Raw genomic sequence first — 26,834 nt, 5'->3', positions numbered from 1 at the left:
AGATTACTACAAGCAACTCTATGCCAATAAAATGGACAATCTGGAAGAAATGGACAAATTCTTAGAAATGCACAACCTGCCAAGACTGAATCAGGAAGAAACAGAAAATATGAACAGACCAATCACAAATACTGAAATTGAAACTGTGATTAAAAATCTTCCAACAAACAAAAGCCCAGGACCAGATGGCTTCACAGGCGAATTCTAGCAAACATTTAGAGAAGAGCTAACACCTATCCTTCTCAAACTCTTCCAAAATATAGCAGAGGGAGGAACACTCCCAAATTCTTTCTACGAGGCCACCATCACCTTGATACCAAAACCAGACAAGGATGTCACAAAGAAAGAAAACTACAGGCCAATATCACTGATGAACATAGATGCAAAAATCCTCAACAAAATACTAGCAAACAGAATCCAACAGCACATTAAAAGGATCATACACCATGATCAAGTGGGGTTTATTCCAGGAATGAAAGGATTCTTCAATATACGCAAATCTATCAATGTGATAAACCATATTAACAAATTGAAGGATAAAAACCATATGATCATCTCAATAGATGCAGAGAAAGCTTTTGACAAAATTCAATACCCATTTATGATAAAAACCCTGCAGAAAGTAGGCATAGAGGGAACTTTCCTCAACATAATAAAGGCCATATATGACAAGCCCACAGCCAACATCATCCTCAATGGTGAAAAACTGAAAGCATTTCACTAAGATCAGGAACAAGACAAGGTTGCCCACTCTCACCACTCTTATTCAATGTAGTTTTGGAAGTTTTAGCCACAGCAATCAGAGAAGAAAAGGAAATAAAAGGAATCCAAATCGGAAAAGAAGAAGTGAAGCTGTCACTGTTTGCAGATGACATGATACTATACATAGAGAATCCTAAAGATGCTACCAGAAAACTACTGGAGCTAATCAATGAATTTGGTAAAGTAGCAGGATACAAAATTAATGCACAGAAATCTCTGGCATTCCTATACACTAATGATGAAAAATCTGAAAGTGAAATCAAGAAAACGCTCCCATTTACCATTGTAACAAAAAGAATAAAATATCTAGGAACAAACCTACCTAAGGAGACAAAAAACCTGTATGCAGAAAATTATAAGACACTGATGAAAGGAATTAAAGATGATACAAATAGATGGAGAGATATACCATGTTCTTAGATTGGAAGAATCAACATTGTGAAAATGACTCTACTACCCAAAGCAATCTATAGATTCAGTGCAATCCCTATCAAACTACCACTGGCATTTTTCACAGAACTAGAACAAAAAATTTCACAATTTGTATGGAAACACAAAAGACCCCGAATAGCCAAAGCAATCTTGAGAACGAAAAATGGAGCTGGAGAAATCAGGCTCCCTGACTTCAGACTATACTACAAAGCTACAGTAATCAAGACAGTATGGTACTGGCACAAAAACAGAAAGATAGATCAATGGAACAGGATAGAAAGCCCAGAGATAAACCCACGCACATATGGACACCTTATCTTTGATAAAGGTGGCAGGAATGTACAGTGGAGAAAGGACAGCCTCTTCAATAAGTGGTGCTGGGAAAACTGGACAGGTACATGTAAAAGTATGAGATTAGATCACTCCCTAACACCATACACAAAAATAAGCTCAAAATGGATTAAAGACCTAAGCGTAAGGCCAGACACTATCAAACTCTTAGAGGAAAACATAGGCAGAACACTCTATGACATAAATCACAGCAAGATCCTTTCTGACCCACCTCCTAGAGTAATGGAAATAAAAACAAAAATAAACAAATGGGACCTAATGAAACTTCAAAGCTTTTGCACAGTAAAGGAAACCATAAACAAGACCAAAAGACAGCCCTCAGAAAGGGAGAAAATATTTGCAAATGAAGCAACTGACAAAGGATTAATCTCCAAAATTTACAAGCAGCTCTTGCAGCTCAATAACAAAAAACCAAACAACCCAATCCAAAAATGGGCAGAAGACCTAAATAGACATTTCTCCAAAGAAGATATACAGACTGGCAACAAACACATGAAACAATGCTCAACATCATTAATCATTAGAGAAATGCAAATGAAAACTACAATGAGATATCATCTCACACCAGTCAGAATGGCCATCATCAAAAAATCTAGAAACAATAAATGCTGGAGAGGGTGTGGAGAAAAGGGAACACTCTTGCACTGTTGGTGGGAATGTGAATTGGTTCAGCCACTATGGAGAACAGTATGGAGGTTCCTTAAAAAACTACAAATAGAACTACCATATGACCCAGCAATCCCACTACTGGGCATATACCCTGAGAAAACCAAAATTCAAAAAGAGTCATGTACCAAAATGTTCACTGCAGCTCTATTTACAATAGCCTGGAGATGGAAACAACCTAAGTGTCCATCATCGGATGAATGGATAAAGAAGATGTGGCACATATATACAATGGAATATTACTCAGCCATAAAAAGAAACGAAATTGAGCTATCTGTAATGAGGTGGATAGACCTAGAGTCTGTCATACAGAGTGAAATAAGTCAGAAAGAAAAAGACAAATACCGTATGCTAACACATATATATGGAATTTAAGAAAAAAAAATTGTTATGAAGAACCTAGGGTTAAGACGGGAATAAAGTCGCAGACCTACTGGAGAACAGACTTGAGGATATGGGGGGGGCAGGGTGAGCTGTGACAGGGCGAGAGAGAGTCATGGACATATACACACTAACAAACGTAAGGTAGATAGCTAGTGGGAAGCAGCCGCATGGCACAGGGATATTGGCTCGGTGCTTTGTGACAACCTGGAGGGGTGGGATAGGGAGAGTGGGAGGGAGGGAGATGCAAGAGGGAAGAGATATGGGAACATATGTATATGTATAACTGATTCACTTTGTTATAAAGCAGAAACTAACACACCATTGTAAAGCAATTATACCCCAATAAAGATGTTAAAAATAACCCAACTATTTATATATTACATAATTTAGCCCTCTGCCACAGGTGTTGCAAATATTTTTCCCACTTTATCATTGTCTTTTGTCTATGGTGTTTTTTTCCAATATATACATTTTTAATACTTTTAGAGTAGAACTTATCAGTTTTCTTTTCATGGATTCTGTTTTTTTTGTATTATTTGAAAGGCCTTTCTCACTGCAATATTCCACAAAAAGTTTCTCCTATTTTTTTCTTGGTATTTTAAGGCTTAATATTTCTATGTTATATTTTTTGCACCACCTGGAATTTATTTTGGTGTAAGGAATTTTATTTTTTCTGGACAGCTACTCAGTCATCCCAATATACTTTACTGAATAATCCCTTTCCCTCTTCCAATAAGAAATGTCACTATTATCATATACTAAAGTACTGTAGTTATATAGGTCTCTTTCTAATTCAGAAGAATATAAAAAATTAAAATATAATGGGGATAGTAGCAGTACTGACAGAAGAATAAAAATCAATGTGGAAATAGAGAGATCAAAGTAAAATAAGTTCCCTGGCACTAAGTGACATCAGACAACAACTTAAGAGTAGATAAGAAAGTGTAGATAAGAAAGAGTAGGGAGTTCTTTAGAATTGTTCTGTATCCTGTCTGGTGTTGGCTGGAAGAATCTATGATGTTATAAAACTCATAGAAGTGTACACTAAAGAGTGAATTTCACTGAATGTAAATTTTTTTTAAAAATTTAAAGACTAAAGGAATAGTGCAGGCATCAGTAATGAAAAACTGTTTTTGTGAAAGAAAGCCGCTAACTTTTTTTTTTTTTTTTTTTTTTTGCGGTACACGGGCCTCTCACTGCTGTGGCCTCTCCCGTTGCAGAGCACAGTCTCCGGACGCGCAGGCTCAGCGGCCATGGCTCACGGGCCCAGCTGCTCCAAGGCATGTGGGATCTTCCCGGACCGGGGCACGAACCCATGTCCCCTGCATCGACAGGCGGACTCTCAACCACTGCGCCACCAGGGAAGCCGCCCCCCCCCCTTTTTTTTTTTTATTCTTTCTTGTCCTTATCGACTGGCTCTTCTCTGAAAGAGGAAATACAGTCCTTAGTCATTTAAAAATTGTGTAAGTATGACATATCATTCACTGATTTGCTCTAAATTCAATTACTGATTAAAATTGTGTGTTTTACACATAAAAACGTATTGGTGAAAAAGAGAGCTGTCATTATTTGGGTGAAAACTCAGAAAGTAATTCTCCTAAGCATTCAGCAACAGTTCAAGCTCTGGAGAGCAGTGGGGAATAAAGAAAATCTGCCTTTAGCTATAGCTCCTGTTTGTCTACCTTTTTTGCTATTTTTGTCCTATCTCCCTCCAGATCTTCTACTCTCTTCCTTTCCCTGCTAACAAAAGTTACTCTCAGCAACAGAAACCAATCCACACCCAAGTATAAATGACCACTAATATCTTCCTCTGTACTATTCCCACAGGGTCTTCACTGCAAACATGGAAACTTTGGGTCCGGATGCTCTGGCCAAGTGCATGAACTACAGGTTCAAAGTGGCTGGGTGTGAGTCATGATGCTGCTACCCTTGGCTGAGCGACCCTGAGAAAGTTACCTATATCTTCGTGCCTTGTCTTTCTCAGTTAGGGTATTTACTTTTTACAGTACGTACTTCATAGCACTAACGTGAGGATTAAAACAAGATAATACATAAAAAACATTTTTTAAAGTGCTTGACACATTAATAAAAGCTCAATGGTTTGTTGTGTTATTAATTTCAGATGAGAGCAGACAGTTGTGGCTGCTCGGTAACCAAAACTCAAGTCCCATTGCTTTGTAATTTGGCTACAGTAGGAGCTAGTACCAAGCTACCCTGGGATTATATAATCTTGGGAAAGTAACCTCCACTCTCGAATCTCAGTTTCCTTGTCTATAAAATCCTGACCTCATAGGAGTCTTAGGAAGACGGAACGAGATAACATACATGTGTAAAGAGCTTTGCTAACCAAAAAGCATTGAACATATGTTAATTATTACACTAGGAAATTTCAATCCCCGTCAGATTATTATCTTTCTGGTTAACAGGTTCAAACTCATTCATATAATGAATATATACAAGATTCATCAGAGATGTAAAAATAAAAAAGGGAACTTGTTATTACATGCTTCTAATTTAACAGAATTCTAGTTTTAAAAAATCACAAGTTCATGGCTAAGAAGGCATGGAGAAAATTGTTTCTAAGTCTTTTATGCATTTTTAAATTGAGTTTTTGTGTTCGTAATTAATTTAAAAAAGGAAAATATGCATGTTTTATCTTCCATCATAATTCAAAAGTGTTTCTTTCTTTTCATTATAATTCTAGGCTATGATGCCAATCTTCAGTTTCTTTTCTGGAAAAGCCCATTTTTATAGTATGTTCTTGGTGCCAACCTATTATAAAAAAATTGAATCTTACAATGCAATTAAGAAAATGAATAGTGGATTTTGAATTATCATACCACAAACAGACCCAAATGTAATGAAGAGATTTCTCCTATTCTGGAGCTGTTGTCCTCAGGACTCTCAGGAATATCCACTTGTTTTATTACATGTTTGCAAAGGAGTCCCTCCGCAATTAATGAGATGGTACATGTGGAAAAACTGAGTACACTGCAAAGAACTGCAGTAGGTAGGATGTTATTATAATTGGTCTCACCAGTAAGATACCTAATAGGCATCTCCAAATATAACTTGGTCAAACCAAACTTCTGATCCCCACCCCTTGCCCAGAACTGCTCTTCCTGCAATTTTTCCCATCTCAGTTTATGGCAACTCCATCCTTCCAACTGCTCAGGTCAAAAACCTAGGAGTCACTGTTGTTTCTCTAGTGTTTTTTTTTTTTTCTTCTCAACCCACAACTAATGTGTCAGTAAATCCTATCAGCTTTACCTTTCAAATATTTCTCACCACCCCTACTGCCCGGATGCTGGTACAGGTCATTAGCAACTCTTGCTTGCATTATTGCAATGGTGTGCCACCTCCCCTCCCCGTGTTAGTTTTCTCCATTGTACTTACTGGTCCCTAAATTAGTAGTTTACTTATTCTTTAATTATTGTTTGTCCCCTCCCTCTAGCTAAGCTCCACAAGAGAAGGGGATTGTCTGCTTTGTTCACTTTTGGATCCCTTGCACCTAGAATAGTGGCTGGCATGTAGAAGACACTCATCATATGTACTGATTTTTTAAAAAAGCCTCTTAACTGGTCTTCCTGCTTTAATTCTTGCCCCTGAAACCTATTTTCAACAAAGCCTTCAAAGAGTTTCTATTAAAACCTAGGTAGGGGGCTTCCCTGGTGGCGCAGTGGTTGAGAGTCAGCCTGCCGATGCAGGGGACACGGGTCCGGGCCCCGGTCCGGGAAGATCCCACATGCCTTGGAGCGGCTGGGCCCGTGAGCCATGGCCGCTGAGCCTGCGCGTCCGGAGCCTGTGCTCCGCAACGGGAGAGGCCACAACAGTGAGAGGCCCGCGTTCCGCAAAAAAAAAAATAAAACAAACAAAAAACCTAGGCAGTATCACTCCTCTGCTCCCCATCTCACTCAGAGAAAATGCCAAAGTCCTAACCATGGCCTATAAGAACCTCCTTCCTCCACGCCCTCTCGCCCCCCACCCCCCACCTCCCAGTCACATCCACATTCATCCACATTACCCCTCAGACCTGGCCTCCCCCTACTTTCACTCATTCACTCACTCTGCTCTCACCACACTGGCCCCCGGGTTGTTCCTTAAACATGTGGGCTGACTGTCTGATCCTCCTGCTTGGAAAGCTCTTCCCTCTACAGTCTCATGGCTCACCCTCTCACCTCTGTCAGATCTTTGTTCAAATCTCCCCTTCTCAGAAAGGCCTTCTCCAACCATCCTATTTAAGTTGTATCCCACCCCCACTAATCCCAACCCCTCTGTGCTTCATTTTCCTACGTAGCACTTATGTATCACCACTTTACATCACTCATACCTATTATACTTATTATTTTATTTATCGCCTTGCTTCCTTCTGTAAAATGAAAGTTCCGCAAGATCAGGGATTTTTATCTCTTTCATTTCCTGCAGAATCCTAGCATCTAGAACGCTGCTGGCACATAGTGGATGGTCAATAACTATTTATTGAATGAATGAAGGAAGTGATATTCTCTCACTGGGTATCTAAACCCAGTTAATCAGCGGGAATGGAACCCATCCATTGTGAATTACTCTTACCAGTTATCCTTTCTATTTGTCAAGGTATCCTGAAGAGATCAGGCATAGTATATCAATCTTTCTCCAAAGGAATCAACAGTATGAATGTCCTCCTTTAGAGACAGCAGAACTTTTATTTCCACCCTTGCTACTCTGTTTCCACCCTTGCTACTCTGTATATCAATCTTTCTCCAAACGAATCAACAGTATGAATGTCCTCCTTGAGAGACAGCAGAACTTTTATTTCCACCCTTGCTACTCTGTTTTTTAAGGCACTGGTAAAGATTTTTCCCATTAAAATATATTTATTTTATAGGCAAACATGTCCCTCCCCAAATCTGCCTTACCCTGTTTTCCTGGCCACAGCTGCAAAGTTGCATATTGGTGCCAGAGGCAACTGATTAGTTTAAAAGTATATATTCTGCTTTAGGCTGGTATCCATTTGTACTTCATTATAAGAGTATATTAAAAATGATGTCTTGGACTTTTAACTGTCTATAGCACAGCACATCTGTCACCCCAGTTCATCCTGACAATCTACCTATGAGAGTGTGTACAGCAAAGTATTATTCCAACAGACACGGGAGTCCAGGCCCAGAAAAGCTGGTAATATAGGTGATCCTGGGTATGATTTCCTACTTTTATTTTTTAAATCTTTTTTTATTGCAAGTCATCTTAAACCCCTCAATAGGAAAGGCTGTCCTAGGTTATACGGTTAGTGTTTTTGAAAAAGCCTCAGTTTCAGACATACTGTTGGGATACTGAACATCTGTACTTAATACTCTGTTGTGATGTTTCTCCTCGCTAAAGTTGAGCTCTAATAAACTGACAAAGATAACCAGGATCCAACCATCCTGTGGTTTTAATTTCTAAGAAAGCACAGAATTTATGAAATGATACTTTTGGTCTAAATTTTTATCCAGTGGTAATCCAATTTTAGACACCCCCTCCTTCCACCCACAAGCTGGTTTCTGAAGAGAAGTTCTACCTTCTCTCTCAGACTTAAAACACCAGAATGATATTCCTATTAAACAGCTTAGAAGTCACTCACTCCAAAAAAATCTTACCTGAGGCTCCGCATCTGGACCCAAATCCCTCCCAAGTCTCTCGTGGCACCTATGTGCACCTCTGTCCCAGTGTTGTCAGTGTGAGCTACCCGTTTCCCAGCTGTCTCCTGCAATAAATCCCACATTTCTTTAGAGCAGGGATGAATCATCTTTGTATCCCCAGGGGCTAACACAGTCCTTGGCACATGACGGATACTCAATATATGAAGGATGAATAAATGAATGAAAGAAGGTAGTTATCAAAGATGAATGTTAAGGAAGAGGGGCTACATCACTCTTGGTATCTTTTCCCTCCCATACACTCTTGGGCCTCTCCACTCCCTCACTTATTGTAGCGATTGGAAGTAGACACTGGACGTGACTCGTCCCACCCCTTCCTCTCCTCTTTCCCTTAGGGAGACAGGTGCTGCCAGGAAGCACAGAGCCACCTGGACCTCCATCAGCTCTACACAGGAGGGCAGCCCCCTCCCATGGGAAGGCCTGCGGTGGTCCTGCACTGCCAGCGACTGGGTGGGTTTGTGTTTCAGCATTAGGAAGCACATTTGCCTGTAGCTAAAAAATAAATTTCCTAATAGTAGAGGTTATAGTCTAGTCTTCCATCTGATTTTTTTTCTTGTATTTTATTTATCAATTAGTTCAGACATTGGGGCATGGAAGAGGATTTGTTTTCCAGGGGTTCTTAAATCTCTTCCCAATGTGGACTGGTAGGCTTTGAGATTTTTAACTTGAGAGGCTTCTCTTATGCTATAAATTACCAGTTTCCCAGAATATCACTGTCTTAATAATAAAGTAGAAGATGGTCAGGTGATAATTGCTGTGAAACAACATATGACTGTGAATTCAGCAAACCCCAGAAAAGACCAAAAAGGCTAAGATTTATGATGATAAAAACCTTTCTATGCCATCAGTGGAACATTTTGTTTTGTCTACATTCCTAGAATTCTAGGATTCAAAAAGTAAGTTTCAAATTATTATGTAAATATCAAACTTTGGGTCCCCTTTCCTGATATCCTCTTTCCAAAAATCTCTAAACACTGTGCTAATGAACATGCAATCATAACCGGATCTGCCCAGACCCCCTCCACACTTCTTCCCATCATGTTGAAAGAATGCTTGAGGCTGGGCAAAAGAGGACCATGGGTATCTTTTTATACAAGGCATTAGGTCCAATCCATGGAGTGGAGTCCAGGGAAGGTATCAACCTGATTGAGGGATTGAGTAGCTTCTACATGTCCTACAGGAATATTTTTTCATTAGCCAAGTCTAGAGGCTTCCACTAGGTAAGAGTTTTGGCAGATAATAATGTGCTCCAATTTATTTGGTGGTAGTGCTTATCGTGGCTGATTTCACATAACTCTGCCAGCTAGGTATTATCACCCACGTTCTACAGATGAGGAAACTGGGGTTGGTAGAGAAATAGAGCTAGCAGTGTGAAAGGTGAGGGTTTGAGCCCCTATCCTTTAGACTTCAACAGCTAGCTGCCCAGGGTATTTCCACTCGTCCACAGTGCCTCAGAAAAGCCCCATCCCCATTACTGGAAAATGCACTACAGATGCATGAGACATTGATGGTGGAGGTGAGGATATGTCTACACAGAATAAAAAGAACATTAAACAAAGCTTTTTGAGGGTTCTGCCAGTGTCCTGAACATACAGAGAGAAGATGAACAGAAAAGTGGTACCCAGAGGCATGTACAGAGCACAGTTTAAGCACATGGCTGCCACTGGGTAAGTCAACATCCCCAGTGACTAGATCTAAATAGAGTTTGGAGATGATTATTTCTCTGACTCCTTTGAAGATGTTACATGAATACATAATAAGCAGGACAGGCCTATGAGCTTCTGCTTCTCAGAAGCTTCTTTTCTAAGCTGAGCTTCCAAGATGCTTAGAGCAAGCCTAGTTTGCTTCCTATGTCACTGGACACTCAAGAGTTTTCTCCTTTGTTGAAAAGTGTTGAACCACCTCTTACCAAGAGAGGTAAGCCTCCCCAAAATTGGCCCTAGACCCTCAATCTTTTTGCTATGAAACCAGAATCCATGCACAGGGCCACTCACTGCTACATGTGTTATCAAAGTGAATATGTACTAGATAGCCCAAAGCTCATCCATGCCCAAGAGAGACTCTAGACATTTGGGATTCAGTGTCACCAAAATTAAATCCAATGAACACAGTGTCACAAGAGGCTCATTTTTTCTCTTTGGCTCCTTCCGTCCTGTACTCAATACCATTATGTCCCCAGTGCTGAGAAGTCTGAATCATCCTTCACTATATCCATCCAAGTGGTTGTCCAATCCCAAAGCTTACGTCGATAAGACGTTTCTTCTTGTGCTCTCCTCCATTCAACTTCTATAACTGCTGCTCAAGTTCTTGATCTTAACACTTCTTTTGTGGTCTATGCTCATCTTTTCCTCAGTAGATTCCTTGCATTCAGCCTCACCTCCTTGAAGACCTCCTCTCCTTAGGGGCACTGTCACAGTTCCCATTCTTTCCTGTGCTTTGATCTCTCTGTAAAGCTTTAGAGAAGGTGGTCATCACACCCCTGTCAAGGTCAGGTAGTCCATCCATCACCTGGGAACTCTGCCTCCAGCTGTCACTCTTTTAGTCATTGTTTCAGGTACTAAGAAAAGCCAAATTTATGTGTTTAAGCTACTTCTATTCCCTGTCATCTTTAAAATATCAGGAGAGCTGTTCTCCCTCTAATTCATCAAGTAATGATTCCCATTATTCCAAAAGGTTTTGAAATCCTATACTGTCTGATCACATGTCCCCATACTTTTCAGAGACAAGCCAAGATTTCTTTTCTCTTTCCTTCCAGTTTCATATTCCATCTCCTCCCTCTGCCAAGCCTAGCCATGCAGCTGCCATGGCTACTGGCTCTGACCTTCTGCCAGGCTCTTATTCTTCGCGAATGTTCAACGTACACACCTTTGAATTGGTTACTCTGATCTAAACTTTTTTTCTATTTGATGGATGAGTTGCATTAACCTTGGTACCTCATCAAATGCATTTCTCTCGGATTGTAAGTTACTGGAAGGCAGGGCTCTAAGAAGCATGAGGAACTTTTTCTAATAAGAATCCATAAAAGTAGATGCTGTTTGATGATCACAAGGATAGCATTCAAAGCCACTCAAATAATAGGCAAAACTTAATACTTCATATCTTGACTTCAGCCCTTGGCATGTAGTTACACCATTTCATCCACCCAAACACCCAGTCATTTCCACACCTGATGTGGCTGGTAGCACCCTAGAGTGCTGTTTGCTCTGATCTGGTCTTGGTTCTGCAAACTCATGCTACAGCCTTCGCTGGGGATCGTGCCTTTCACTGAAGCCTATGCAGTGAGGGGCCAGGCGTAGGTGTGCATTCACGTGTGCAGAGCCTGACCGGCGACCGGCGCCGCATCTCAGCCATACTTACTTGGTGAGGTGGGGGACGCTGCACCTCCTTCCGCTGATGTGGTCGGAGGCTTTGTGTCTGGCACCGGCAGAGGCACAGGCCTGGCCATCGGTGGTGGCGGCGGCGGTGGCAACATGGGGGTGGGGAGGAATGGGTTGTGCACTTTGCCTTGGCTACTCCCGTTGGGCTGCCAGGGTGGGAACCAAACAAAACACGCACAAGAGAAAGAAGACACAGATAGAACCATTAGCCGCTTCGGAAAACAAAAGATTCCTTAGGCACCTTTGATGTAAATTACTAAGTATTCTAGCTACTTGAATTCTTCCATAAGAGCATATGGATGAAGAGCTGTGGGTTGTTCTTAAGGCATTCCACAAAAGTACAGTCTTAGGCACACATGTTCAGTGCATCCTAAACTTACCTCTTGAACTACTCTGACCTTCTTTGCATCTGATTCTAGAAAATGACCTGCCAACTTTTGCTTGGTATGTTTTGATTCTGTATTAACTGTGACTTTTGTCATCATTCTCATGATTATTGAATATTGATTTAATATATAAGTGTTTTATAGATTGTGGAATTATTCCATCACGTCTATTTATACAGATATAACAAAGTTTCCTAAATATGCAATTGAGATTAAAAAAATATTTTATTTTCACTCTTCAAAGTTGATATTATATAACATTTAATAAATATGTTAAGTGAACATAAAAAATTTCTTTCCCATATTGTATAACATCAGGCACAGAAACTTTAGAATTCAGCTGTCAAAATTCTGCTAAGGAAAAATATCACTTCTAATTTTGATTTAAATTATATAAGCATATGCCTTAAGAGTCATATTTATCTGGCTGCCTGATGTTAGAACAACCAAGTAACAGCTCTTTAACAAAAGAAAAGTTTCCTTCTGAAGAAAGCAATAAAATCCATTTATTTTTGAGTTTTTCGAAACAGTCCTGTGAAGGACCTGCCTTAAATCCTATAAAATTTTGATCAAAATGCAAAACTGGTCATTTGATAGTTATATGGGATGATGTCAGGACTACTAAAAAAGAGTTAGAAATTTTAAAAGTCAGATGCTTGATGCTGGTGATCACTTCAGTTTTCCATGGCTTCCCAAGTGGCCTTTCTGCCTCTGGTCTTCAGTGACACTATTCAACCAACAATAACAGCTCCTATTTAGGCTCTAGTCCTGAATCAAAATTCAGTTGCTGGCCGAGGCTTTTAAGTTTAAGCTTAGTAATTCTGCAGAGGAAGTATCACTGCCTCATCAACATTCACTTATATATTTAGTATTGTTCCTCAAAGACAATCTCATCTGACAGTCAGAATGTTGTGCTTTCTTGCCAGCAAACTTGCCTGTGTGTCATCTCTGAGTGGGCTAAAAGTCCATAAGTGAATGCTTTAGAATAAGCCAAGCAAATGAATACACAAGCAAAAAGAAAAAAGGGTCCATATTGATTTGTTGTCTAGACAGAAATGTATCTGCTAACACATCACCAGACATTAGTCAAAGCTGCCTGTTCTATCTCAGATATGCAGAATCAGGTATTTCTTCGAGGGGAGAAAATCGGTGATAGGGTCGTGTGATATAATATTCTAAATTAGGCAGTAATAATTATGGCCCATCTGTGGCTTCATTACAGTTATTAGGAGAAAAGGAAAATCACATTTGGCTTTATGCTGGTCATTATTTCCAATTCATTGTTATTATTATTGGCCTTGGGATATAGCTATCCATTGCAAACATTTGGTTCTATGTTTGAAATAAAATTTGTGATTTTAAAAAATCCCTTTTACATTAGGAATATTGTTTCAAATTGTGATTTGGTTTATTTGAGAAAAAATGAAAACCTCCATTCAAAACTACTGAATACTATTTAGCTTTATACAAAGATAAGTGGGAAAGATAACTACTTGCAGAAATAACAAACTATAATAAACTACTTCTAGAATCTTGAGTTCAAGTACTGGTCAACTTGATGTAAAGTGTTAGAGGACTATTTTTTAAAAATATCAACTTAGTTGATCTGAAACATCTGTGCCCCCTCCTCCCCCTACCTCTCCCTACCACCCAAAATCATTATTTAAAACTATTTGGTCTTTCTATTTTGTTAACTGCGTGAGCCCTTGGGTTAGTATGCATGAGGTGGAATTAACTGCCCACAGACCTTAGAAGGTTACACAGTTCACCCTTGAGATGATTTATATCCATAAACTTGACAGTTGCGAAGTTAACACAAACACTGTTTTTAAACCCTGGCCAATCCCTCTTAGAGTAAGTTAACTTTCCCACAATCTAGAATAAATATGACATTTGCCTGCGGTCAGTCAACACGACATCAGAGCACAACGTCACATGGTCATAAGGTCTTCCCTTGTTATTTTTACGTTCGGTTAATATTTCTAAAAAATTGAAAAAAAAAAAAAAAAAAGAAGTTTCCTTACATTGAGGAACCCCACCTGTCCAGCCTGCTGACCAGCATCAGGGCAGACAAGTTGGACAAACTCTTTCAGCGTCTCCTGAGGGTGATAGCGGATGGCTGGGTGGGAGAAGTAAGGCCCAGGCTGCTGGATGATGGGTGATGTTGGAAAATGAAGAGTTGATGGTGTCGCATGTGGACTTGCTGTAGGAAAAGAAAACATCAGAGTTAATAAGAGAAAGACTTGTTTTGCCACAGCTTTTAAACTGGATTCAACTTCCTTTTAAAATTTCTTCTCCTGACCCAATTCCTAGTAACTGCTTGTGTGACAGCATTTAACACTGGAGAGGTCTGATAGATTTTCTTCCTTAAAGCTCTAAGACAAACATGGAGGCTAGATTAGGGTAGAGTTTCAAACTGTCTTTCTATTTTCAGTGGACATGAGTTATAAAGGCATTAATAATCCTTGGTGAAGCTGAAGATTATTCATTACCTTAAGAGCCTTTTTAATGAAGCAGGCAATAAAAAATGTATTTGGTAGATTAGACCTGATTTAACTGACATTACATATGACAAATTCTAGTTTGCACATATGGATCCCCTTTCATGCTGAGATTTCCATAGACAATAATTCATTGTTAAAGCTCTTATACTCCTTTCAAGGAAATTTCTAGGGACTAATTCAGGATGAAATTTTTTGAAGTCTGTAGTAAATGATCACTTAATGAACCCATGCAATTTGGGTGCCTCATTTTACATAGAAGGTTTATGTTGCCTTTTTTTTTGGCCATTTCAAAGCCAAACTCAGAAACGCATAGATGTTAGTTATAGCAGGGGAACCCACAGGCTGCGAAGGTAGGCAGTGACCCCTGCTAAATTGTTGGCCCTCTGCTCATACAAACTGATGAAAGGTTCAGACAACCATCATTCCCTTATATTTGAACCCTGCTGAGTTTCACTGATACAGGAAGAAGATTACATTAGATTTAAAAAACGTATGTGAGGTGCTTAATAATTTTTCCTGGGAAGATTTCTGCCCTTGAAGTGGAAGGGTGATTCGCGAAGCCTGCTGAAGGGTAAGAACAGCACATGGGAAGGGCTGAAGACACTCAAACCAAGTAATGCCGAGATGGCGGCTCTCACTCCCCAATGAGGGCCAGAAAAACAACTGCCAAGTAAAAGCAGATGAGAGTATTTATTTTTCCTTTACTTTTTGCAGTTTAAATCTTTAAACTCAAGAAGGCCTGCAAAGAGAAAACAAAGGAATACCCAAATATTTGGAAAGTAAGACTTTCCTAATATTGAGGGTGACTCATAACACGAACAACTAAGTGAGACTGGCCACACTTTCTACCACCATCCCATCTGTCAAAAAAGGATGCATCTCTATTGATCCCCGGACACGGGATTTTTGTTCCCTACTGTATCTGTAGGACTGGAGCATTTTCTGACTAATAATTAAGAGTGGCTAGGACTCTGAGGTTCAGAATGGCATCTGTAGTTTTTAAAGAGTAGAAATAGGGGTTTGGAGTGGAAACAAGAGTCCAGTCCATACATTGCAGATGACCTGATGGGATCCTTTCATTCATGCAACCTTTAATCTATCCGAAAATATTCCAAGGCTCCTACTATGGGCTTGGGATACAACACTGAGACAATACAAAGTTTTGTCTTCAATCATATAATTGAGGGCATCTTGAACATAACCCATTCGAACTAGGATTCTTGTCACCTTCCACCCCTCATACTGGCTCTTCTCTCTTCTCCATATTAGTAAATAGCTTTTCCATCCATTTAATGATTCACTGTCATATCCCTCGAACAGTGTCTGGCACTCAGTAAATATTTGTTGATGGTACAATGAATGATTGAATATATGAGTGGTACAGAAATTAATAAAGTAACCATACAAATAAATATAAACTTAAAAAATATTTTTAACCTGGCAAGCAGCCAGAGAGCTTGTAGAAAAACTGGTAAAACTCAGGGCTTCATACACTGAATGGTAAACCTTGGAATCCATTACTGTCTGAGTTAAAATCTGCAGCTAAAAAGTTAAATGGCTCTGGTCATCTCTTACTTTGCAAATTGTGCTTTGAAGAACCCAAGGAATTTTTTCATCTAATATGGTACGGTCATCTTTGCTGGTAGCAAGAAGCTTTGACCCAGTGCCCTGCATTTGACCGAACAGTTTCTAGTTAGAGCTGGAATGTGGCATCTCCCAAATGAGGCTGGGAATGTACTGAGCACAACAAAATGATACACTCAACTTTTACAGCATGTCAAACACAAAGGTGGCAACTCCATTGTCAAGAGCCCCCAGGAAGCAGACCTTAATGATAAAGTGGCAATGCTTCAGGTGCTCAATGGAAAGTGATGAATGATTGTGAGATTATGAAATTGTGGTGGCCAGCAGAGAATGCTGCCCAAGGGAAAAAATTCACTTGAGCAAAGACTAGACAGATAAAAGTTAGAGAAACCTGACAGAGGAAACAATTCAACAGGACTGTGGAACCTCTCCCTTAATTGTTAATAAGCATCCTCGCCCTCCTGTTGTTGCTGCTGTTGTTAAATATGTAAAAGAAAATAATTAACAACTTGAATGTAGACCTTAGTTTCTTTATTACATTTTACCAAAAACAATTTATTCACCTTTTTCCTGGGTCATAGAGTTTATTTGAACATAGACCTAAGAACACATGGTACTATATGGAGTTAATCCCACAATGGTTGATTTATAAGGATCAATTAATTCTTAATTAATACCAGGAAATCATTTAGCCTGTAGATTCACATTAGACAAGTGCTGAGTCTGCACTGCGAAGGGTCATCCTTCACAACCCCTACTTTCTCATGCCTTGGACATTCTGGTTCAGCCATTAGTCCACTGTGGAACTGGATATAAATCATTCAAGATCCTGAGCTTTAATTTCTTCAAACAGAAAACAGTTGTGTTACAGACATCACAAAGTACTATTAAATATTATTAAATGCCCACTATTTCTTTGGATAACCTGCTAGCAGCACTCTTTTCCTGAACAATGAGACTGCATTGGGTTCTTCCATTGCTCTAAAGCTCAGACTTAAGATTTCAGCCATGTCTAAATTTGGTTTTCCTCCTTCCCTATTTCTTGTTTTCTCCCTTTTATCTTGGATTAGATGTTTTCAGTGTGCCTAAGTTTTTGTCCAAGTAGTTGCAATTATTTTAGAAAGTGTCACTGGGGTTAAATCAGTCAACAAATCATTCAATCAGCAAAATTCATTAAATGTATTTTGAGATGGTCAGCTCAGGCCCTAGAGAAGAGAAAATACCATTGTGCATCTGGCATGGTGCTAATGCAATGCAGAAAAAATGGTATGAGTCCAAATTTTTGACGCAGAAAAACATCTCTTATGGATGTGTGTGTATGAGTAGTTGACACAATAAAAAATTATAGCACATTATGTAAATGCATATTTAGATCCTTTAAAATGTGCATTATTTACTTGAGAGTCAATAAAGGCTTTTCTCAAGTGGTTACAGTTTATTGCAATGCATCCATCTGTATCCAGGCCGATGTTAATACAATTTTGTGTATTAAAAGGCACTACAAAATTGGCTGCTTCTGGGGTCTAATACTCTTAGTACCTTAGGCCAGGAGCAGCAGAAAGTGTCAGAAACACTCCATTCTGGATGGATCTCACTACTAGTTTAAACTTTAACCAGAGGCCAAACTAGTTTCAAACAACCGCTTGGGCTTTTCACAAAGAATACCAGTAGGATGGGAAGGAAGGAAATTTGATCAGGTTTCTTTGGCTGGAATGGCCCTGCCTTCACATTCTGAACAAAGTAGCCACAGTTAAAGAAGCAGAGACCCAGAATTTCCCAAAGCTATAGGCTCAGTTATTTATTGCAAAATGATCATATTACTGGATACTTAAAAACAAGAAAGCAGGTCAGTCAGGTTGGTTTTTCTGTTTGCACACCACCCACCCACCACCCCACACAGTGGCCCCGATTATTTAAAGGACTCTCCTGGTTTTAGCTTGAAAGAGAAAACGTTTAAAATTCAATGTGATTGAGTACATATATTTTTAACTTAAAAAAATTCTTCCTTCTTTAAGGCAGAATTGATTAAGACTGGGGAAGGAGAAGGTCAAGGTCATTACTGTATTATTGTGTATGTTGAGAGACTTTTTGTGGTCCAACAATTGATTCTCGGTCTGAGAGTCCACTATAGGGAAGAGGCTTTATGGACACATTTCTAGCTCAAAGAAGAGAAATATGCTCTTCTATTTAGCCCTGACATTGCCTTAATTCCTTTATTTCTTGTCCATGAACCACTGCAGACTCTCACGGACTGGACAGAGACTTGGATTCTTTTCATGTTAGCTTTTGCTTTCCGGCACCAGCCCTTAGATCCTAGTCTCTCTTTTATAGGAGGCTCCAAAGATAAGCTTTCAAGAGAGCAGTGCAAACAATAAAATCTAATCCTCCTTCAGGTGCAGCGTGCTCTTAAGACAGCGTTACACACAGCCTTCTTCCCTCACAGAATGAATGACCACTCCCAAGGCCTGGCACTTGTGAAACTTCAGTCTTAACTGTTAATTGACACTGTGGCAACAGGTGAGATTCCAAAATGTTTGTTTCGCTCTGTTAGCACCATTAGAAGAAAAAGCTACTCATCTGTCTTCAGCGGTAGGATGTTTAGACAAAAATAACCATTTCCATAAAGTACAAGGTGGCATTAAGAACTCCTGACTACTCGTATTTAAAAGTAAAGATTTTAATAAGGCAGAGCTCTAAAAGGAGCAGAAAGTGGAAGAAAAAAAATGTGCTTTAAAAAAAAAAAGCCTTCTATAAGGGCAAACGGAACCTGAATTGTTTGGGTTGTCAACTACTATCCAGTTTGCTTCTTCAGAAATTCAAAACCACAATATATAACACCACGATAGCCTACCTAGAGCTGAGAAATCTATCTTAATGGTCCATGGCTACAATTTATAAATCATGCATGAGTCAGACCTGCCATTTATGAAAGCCTAGAAGTTTGGAGTTATGGGATTTATTTTAACAGAGACACAAGGAACGAGGAATTGGCAATGGTTTTCAAGCCTTTGGGAGGTGGAACCTTTTCTAAATAACAAACCTGTGATTCAAGCCAAGGTTTTCAAAACATATAGTACACATCTTTAACATCACTGAGAGGCACGCAAAAGAACCTGGGTATGTCAAATAAGAGAAATATATGACATCACATGACTTGCACAACACCAGTATTTTTATATTATTGCTACCAAACAAAGTAACTTGCTGTTACAGTAGATTTCCAAGATAACTAATATATTCTATTCCATTTGAGTTACGGTAGAGGTTCAGGGTAGAGATCAAATTCCAATATCTTTTGGTCTGTTTTCAACCAAAAAAAAAATAGAGAGGGGGTGAGGGGCAGGCCAAGGTCTTTTAAAATTTTAATTTAGATCAATTTTAGCTCTTGAAAGACTTTTCTTGCTCAAATGCCCTGGTTTATAGTCTAGACCAGGGGTTGGCAAACATTTTCTGTAAAGGCCATAAAGGACACAGTTTAGGCTTTGAAGGCCTCATGGTTTTTGCTGCAATTACTTGACTCTGCCACTAAACTCAGGAGCAGCCATAGATATTACATAAACAAATCAGTGTAGCCATGTTCCAATACAATTTTATTTTAAAAAACAGGAAGAGGGCTAGATTTGGCTGGTGGGCCATAGTTTGATGGCCTCTGGTATAGACCCACATAATTCCTGTTCACCCTCCAAACACCTGCAATGCTCTGCTTGTGAGTTGTGCACCAGACAATCACTGTTCCTTCCACCTCTTCCCTACTAAACTGCATCCTTGTCCCAGCTGGCCTTTCTGCTAGAGCCTCACCTTTTTTGAAGGCTTCCAAAGCAACCTGCTTGCCATCTGCATCTCCACGAACTATCCACTGTCACTCTTTGATTGTCCCTTTTCACCATTATTAACACGCCTTGTGTATGTGCTGGTTTCCCACATCCATGTGTATATCATGTCAAATTAAACATATGAGTCAGAAAAGTAGTAGATAACCAACAAGGACCTATTGTGTAGCACATGGAACTATATACTCAATATTTTGTAATAACCTATAAGGGAAAAGAATCTGAAAAATATACTTATATATATATAAATTTATATATATATGTGTATATATATGTATAACTGAACCACTGTGCTGTATACCTGAAACTAACAGGACACTGTAAATCAACTATAGTTTAATAAAAAGAAAAGAAAGGTAAGAGAAGAGAAGAAAAGTAGAGTGATATAATATAAGGACCATGGACTTTGGAGTCAGATAAGACATGGATTTAAATTTTAGCTCTATCATTTCCAGCTGTGATTCAAGTTTGTAAGCTTCTCTCAGTTTGCCATCTGTATAATGGGGCTTACACCTCATAGATTTGTTTTGAGGATTCAATGAGACAATGTATATAAGGCATATGGAGCAGCTCCTGAACATACGGTTAAGTGATCATCAATAAACAGCTTCTTTTACTTGTAATACTATTATAGGTAAGGATGGGTATGGGGATGAGAAATGACTAAATTGGAATTTGCTCCTATGTGCTAGGGACCTGTTCAAATCGTAGAATACACAGGGGGAAGGGAACAGTGGAGTAAGAGGCACCTGTTGCCTATCTGTCTCTTGGACAAATGAGTGTATAAATATTGATAAAAGAGTATGAGCTATCAATATGGATATGACATGAGGGTCTTGAAAAAAGTTCCATCAACAACAAAATGCAAAACCAAAGCAACAGAAGCAACCTTGATGTTAAAGTCATAGATTCCATAGAAACGATGACTGTAAAGGCTCTTTTTGGATGAAATACACCTTGAATCCCTACCTTTGCTTAAATCTTAGACTCTAAGACTTAACCTAGAAACTTAGAACTATGGGGCTATCTCCCTCTAGACTCTATTTTTTACTTAGACCTATAATCCTTAAGTGTCCATCCTGACCTCCCCCTTTACCATGTAGACCCCTGCTACCTAGGTACACTTCTGACCTAATCAGATTCTGAGCATGGCCTCGTCATAGCCTCATACAATGGAGATCTCTACCACTGCCCTTAAATGTCCCACTGTGTTAGTTATTGGGAGTTGCTTATCAGAGAGCCTATATATGTTAACTGCTTAAAAAGTTTTTTAGAAGCTCTGGGGTACTTTTTAGGAAAATTTTCTAGTTAGATAAAGAGACCTGGGTTTTAATTTTGTTGCTGTCTCTACCTGGCTTTAAATGTGGACAACTTCTCTCTCCTCTGGTTCTTTCATCTGCAAAATGAGGAGTTTGAACTAAACAGTTGCTGAAGCTCATCTAGCTTTAAATTTCAATGAGATTCAGTCTCTGGGATTACATTTACAAATAACAATACAACTGATCCATATGTAACAACACTGAAATCTAAAAAATGTGAAACAAGGGAGTATGTGGGGTTTTAAAAAATTTTTTATTTTAATTTATTTATTTTTGGCTGCGTTGGGTCTTCGTAGCTGCGCACAGGCTTTCTCTAGTTGTGGTGAGCGCGGGCTACTCTTCGTTGCGGTGCGCGGGCTTCTTATTGTGGTGGCTTCTCTTGTTGCAGGGCACAGGCTCTAGGCACACTGGCTTCAGTAGTTGTGGTGCACGGGCTTAGTTGCTCCGTGGCACGTGGGATCTTCCCAGACCGGGGATCGAACCCGTGTCCCCTGCATTGGCAGGCGGATTCTTAACCACTGTGCCACCAGGGAAGTCCCGGGAGTATGTGGTTTTTAAAAGAAATTATTTTTTAAACGTTTCTGGGATATTAGGTTCTAGGGTATATCTGGACTCAGTCTCTAGGAGCCTGTGCCTTTGGGAAGGCTGTGATATTTAGAGTTTTAAAAACCCTGAGGGAATGTGCCAGTGCAAGCTCTGTGAGACAGAGCCCCAGCCTTTGGGTCCTGACAGGACCTCTTCTCTGAATAGATCATACTTGTACACGAATCCCCTAAGCTGCCATGACGGGTAATGTGTAATGCATTCAAATGCCACAGAACAGCTGTGATTATTGGAGATATGAAGAGTGACTGGTTATTACGCAAAGTTGACAAGACTTCAGTTCCATGAAGGGAACTTGAGCTTCTACGTAGTATGCAAGCAATACTGCGAGTCAAGAGATGAATAAAAGAAAAACCTTTAAGGAAAAAACCACCACCACAGATTGGATGATCACAGAGGTTAACAGAAACAGGCAGAGAGTGAATTCTCAAATGACCTGTTGGAAGGGCAGTCCCGCAAAAGAGAATTTCAAAAGTAAGCTCCGTGGAGGTTCTCTAGCCTATGCGAGGCCTACCAAGTCCTGGGACCGGCGCTGTTTGGGAGTCTTTGCTGGCTGACATTTAAAATAAAAAAGGCAAAACCAAGCAGATAAACGAACAAACCCCACAACAAACAAAGCTATGATTGATTCACGGCCTTCCCCCCACTACCCCCACCCAACTGGCAGGTATACATTGCAGTTCAAGCCCCTGTTTCTGAGCAACACGATACTAAAGCACAGGTTTCAAAGTAGCCTCCTGAATTCACCCGACAGGATTTAGGGATTTATCCTACTGCTGGTAGATTTCTCACAAGGGGAGGAAGTAGGAGAAGAACTGGTCCAGTGTTTGAAGTCAGGGTACCAAAGATTTACCCCAGGCTGGGTATCAGCTAGCTCTGTGTCAGCCTCCTATGCACCTTAGTTACCTCTGCTTCAAAAATGGAAATTACATGTCTGAATGGTTTTTAGAGCTCAACTATTTTGGGATTGAAATCATTCACTCCCTATGTGAGTCTAGGAAAAGTTATGTAACTTTTTCAAACCTGCATTTCCTTGTCTGTAAATTGGGTAAAATAGCACTAACTTAAGAGATTTTTCCCGAAAATTAGAATTATTTCTAATTCTAGGTGCCTAGTACATAGTGGGCTCACACCTTCAAAATGAATGTGTTGAGAATATATTGTGTGCCAGACAGCGTGCTTGATTCTGGGCTATTTATTATTCTTAGAGTTGTGTTTTTAGGATAAATTCAGATATACGAAAGTAATCAGGATGATGCAGTGCCGTGTGGCAACCTGAGATAACTGGGAAGCAAGAGTTGAACTGTTCTCAACTGTTTTCATGGCCGTGGAGGTCCCCGGCATGGACTAAATGTCACTCTTCTAAGACCGGGGTTTGACCTGTGCTCTGTAAGCTCCACCTGCAGCACGAAGTCACTTGGCTGGTAGGAGAGCCAAGCCCACTGCCCAGCACACAGGACAGCTTTGCTCTTATCTCCTGTACTGGACAGCTCTCAGTTTTGGCTGCCCAGCAGTCTTTCACCCTTTCTTCTGGAAACAGAGCTCTAATGTTTCTTTGGGTAACTATCCTTCCCTCCACCTCAGTCTGTCATTAGCCTAGACTTTACCCTCCCCCCAGCTCTGTGGGTGGGCAGGTAACCCAGGCCACACCAATGAGAAACCCCGTTATCTTTTTTTTCTTTTTTTTAATGTCCGGGAAGACACCTCTGGGCCAGAGGCACAGGGAGCCCCACTCATGGCACCAGGCCTGGCTGCAGGGCTCCCCAGTATTGCTGTTGCTATGAGGGCGGGGGCCAAGGATTGTCCTGTGGAGCCACTGTTCACTTGCGTGGGGGACCCTTCCTTTCTTCTGGGGTGTGCTCAGCTTCTGCATGTCCTGGATCTTGTCCAGCAGGCCAGAGACGGAGGCCTCAGTGGGTTTGTAACAGTCCACCAGCAGCTCCTTGACCCTGGCAGCTGGGTCTCATCACTCTCCACATCCAGGAGTTCATCCATAGCAATCCCCAGCTCTAGGATCCTCTCTTCCTGGTAGTTGTAGAGGCCACGGAGCTGCTCCAGGATCCACTCCTCCAAGTTGAGGCGCTTCCGTAGCTCCTCGAGGTCATACTTAGCTGTGACCTTCCCTTGGCACCTTACTGGGCCCTCACCTGCAGCCCCAGGGGGCCTCTGAAAGCAGTCACTGCCACTGCCCAGCTTGGGGGCCAGGACCGCCAATGCTGTGCCCCCTGCAGGGCGGCTGTCCACCATGGCAGCTCCATCCACCCCATTATTTTTTAAATATAAAGATTATTTTAAAAGTGAGCAAATGACCCAAACCAGGCCAATCAGAGCCATAAGCATCCTATTCTAGGGAGCAGGACCGTCCCTAGATCTCTTGTGGAACAGCTGTTCTCTTTCCCTTGGGATTGTTACATTGGTGGGGATTAAGTCTGGAGCTGCTCATATCATCAGTGCCATGATCTGAGGAGATTTAGTCTAAGAATCAAGTTCACACAGAGGACAGCAGAGCTGAGAAAGATAAAGATATAGATTTCTGAAAGTACTGCCTGAACATCTGGATCCAGCTCTACCTGAAGCCGCCAACCCTCGACTTTTCGGTTACATGAACCAATCCATTATCTCCTTTTGGGGAGACTGGAGGGGTGATTAAGCAATCTGGCTGGGTTCTTTCACTTGTATGAATATTTCACTTGAAAGGGTGCTTATTAACATGTCTTCTGTTCATTACTGGGTATGCAACAATTCAACAACTCTTATTACGGTATTCAGGAATTTGAGGTTTCAGGAAGATCTAGAGATATCCCTCAGCAATACCAAGGTTTTCTAAATCTGTATTGTATGCCAATAGAAGGGACCCATACAACCTGACACAAATAAATCCAAATCCCCACAATTACTTTAAATACCTGTGCTATATTATCCCTGATAATTCCCCTCTCATGAATCTCATCCGAGCAATAATTATTTGTTCTTCTGTTCTACTAGGTTGCAGGGGCAGGACTGGCTTGTCTGGTTTGCTCATTAGGGCCTAGCACAGTGCTTGGCAGATGATACATTCTCAAAAATTATTTGCTGAATTGACTCTTGTAAATAACAATGGTGCTTACCTCCCTTTTTTTTTAAAGATTTTTTTTTGATGTGGACCATTTTTAAAGTCTTTATTGAATTTGTTACAATATTGCTTCTGTTTTATGATTTTTGGTTTTTCGGCCGTGAGGAATGGATCTTAGCTCCCTGACCAGGGATCAAACCTGCACCCCTTCCACTGGAAGGCAAAGTCCTAGCCACTGGACCACCAGGGAAGTCCTGGCGCTTATCCCTTTAGCAAGAGCCATGCCTGAATGAAGACAAGCCAAAGCAGTCTTCACCATGGCTATGGGCTAATCATCATGGAAGGGGGTTCACCTGCCTGATTGGGAAGACCCCCCCCCCCACCCCCCGCGTTCTTCTAACTACACAAGAATAATGGGATGGAGTAACCAGGCTGTCTCACTTCCCTGAGGCCCCATCTCTCTAGGTGCGTGGGCTTCAGCAGTTGTGGCACACGGGCTCAGTAGTTGTGGCGCACGGGCTTAGTTGCTCCACGGCATGTGGGATCTTCCCGGACCAGGGCTTGAACCCGTGTCCCCTGCATTGGCAGGCGGATTCTTAACCACTGTGCCACCAGGGAAGTCCCTGAGACAGTTAACATTTAGTAACATACTAATAACATATGTGGCCCTTTCCATATGTCATTTCACTTCCTCCTCCTATTAACACCTTAACGTTTTGTACAGGTGGGAAATTAAGAGACCAGCAGAGGATTGGTGACTGGCACAAGCTTATGCAGATCCCAAGTGGCTGGTGAGGATTTGCATTCTATCCTGGCTGACTCTACAGCCCATGCTCTTTTCACTGCACTCTGCTGCTCCCATTTGAATGATTTTTCAGAGGTCAAATGGCTTATTTCCTTTCACGATATTTGCCTCATAGGTCCCTTATTACCGTAATACAACCTGGCAACTCTGATGTTCCTCACATGTGTTTTGTGCATAAGAAGAATGAATTGTTTGGGGTTGGGGGAAGCAACTGCCATTTAATACTAAGAAATATGGCAAATGTAAGTTTACTGTGGAAATACACACTTTAAAAAACATTCCATACAGGTGAGTGGTTAAATACGCTAGTTTCAACACTACAAAGGATGCAGCATGAAATGGGTAACTCTCGTGATCCTGCAGCTACATTAACAGGACTGTACATTCCCATTTCGAGTATCAGTGCTCACCCCGCTTTGCCTACATGGATGATAAGCTGATACTACATAAACATTGTTAAAGCTACAGTTCCATGCTACAGTAATTCACTTAACTTTAACATGATTTATGGTTCTGTCAATCGGTGAGGTTGAAAACCCTGTGCTGAAGCTTAAATGTGAGCTTCATATTTAAAACAGCAAGTGTGTGTGTGTGTGTGTGTGTGACAGAAGAAAACATTTCATATAGAGAGGAGATACAAGTCCAATATTGACTTTTTATTCTACTCTGAAAAAAGAAAAATAAAGAATGAATCTAAACATGGAATCAACATTATATTAAGCTAAACCAGAAAGACCTGGGAGTTTATCTGATTATGTGATTTATAGTACAAGTGATACCCAGAAGTCTTATCAGTGACATAATTTCAAAGAAACCTTGCTCAGAACCCGCGCCTTCGCTGTGGCTGCATGTGTGGATTTGTGGTTGGGGGGCGGGTAGGGGAGTGGAAGAGAGGGAGGGAGAGATGGAGAGCAGCTTCTTTTGTCCAGATGAGTTTAAATCTGGGTCCACGTGGTTAATCACCCGGGAGGCATTTTGCCTCTTTAAGAGATAAGGAGCCAATTGGTCTTACTGCTCTAACCTGTCCTCCTTGGGACCACATATTAACAGATTCCACTGCAGAAGAGCTCTCTTTAGAAGTTTGCTGCTGGGATGACAAAT

At 40.6% G+C, this 26,834-nt stretch overlaps 1 protein-coding gene and 1 pseudogene across 5 annotated transcripts in view; both read right to left on the bottom strand.

The window, feature by feature from the left end:
• NFIA (nuclear factor I A) overlaps window positions 1–26,834 on the bottom strand; it is a 406,846-nt gene that overhangs the window by 44,424 nt on the left and 335,588 nt on the right. For 4 of the 5 annotated variants that reach the window (XM_065883966.1, XM_065883949.1, XM_065883957.1 and 1 more), the window contains 2 exons: window positions 14,061–14,239; window positions 11,631–11,796 (listed from right to left, as the gene is read on the bottom strand). In XM_065883966.1, the coding sequence (XP_065740038.1) occupies window positions 11,631–11,796; window positions 14,061–14,239 (345 nt within the window). The remainder of the gene's footprint in view (window positions 1–11,630; window positions 11,797–14,060; window positions 14,240–26,834) is intronic. The other variant, XM_065883942.1, reaches the window with a different exon arrangement.
• LOC136130769 (protein phosphatase 1 regulatory subunit 14B pseudogene) lies at window positions 23,480–24,123 on the bottom strand (annotated as a pseudogene).

The sequence above is a fragment of the Phocoena phocoena genome, chromosome 1 (assembly GCF_963924675.1).
Source record: "Phocoena phocoena chromosome 1, mPhoPho1.1, whole genome shotgun sequence".
Taxonomy (NCBI): Eukaryota; Metazoa; Chordata; class Mammalia; order Artiodactyla; family Phocoenidae; genus Phocoena; species Phocoena phocoena.
The sequence above is the reverse complement of the archived record's forward strand: the minus strand, read 5'-3'. Positions and strand labels throughout refer to the sequence as shown.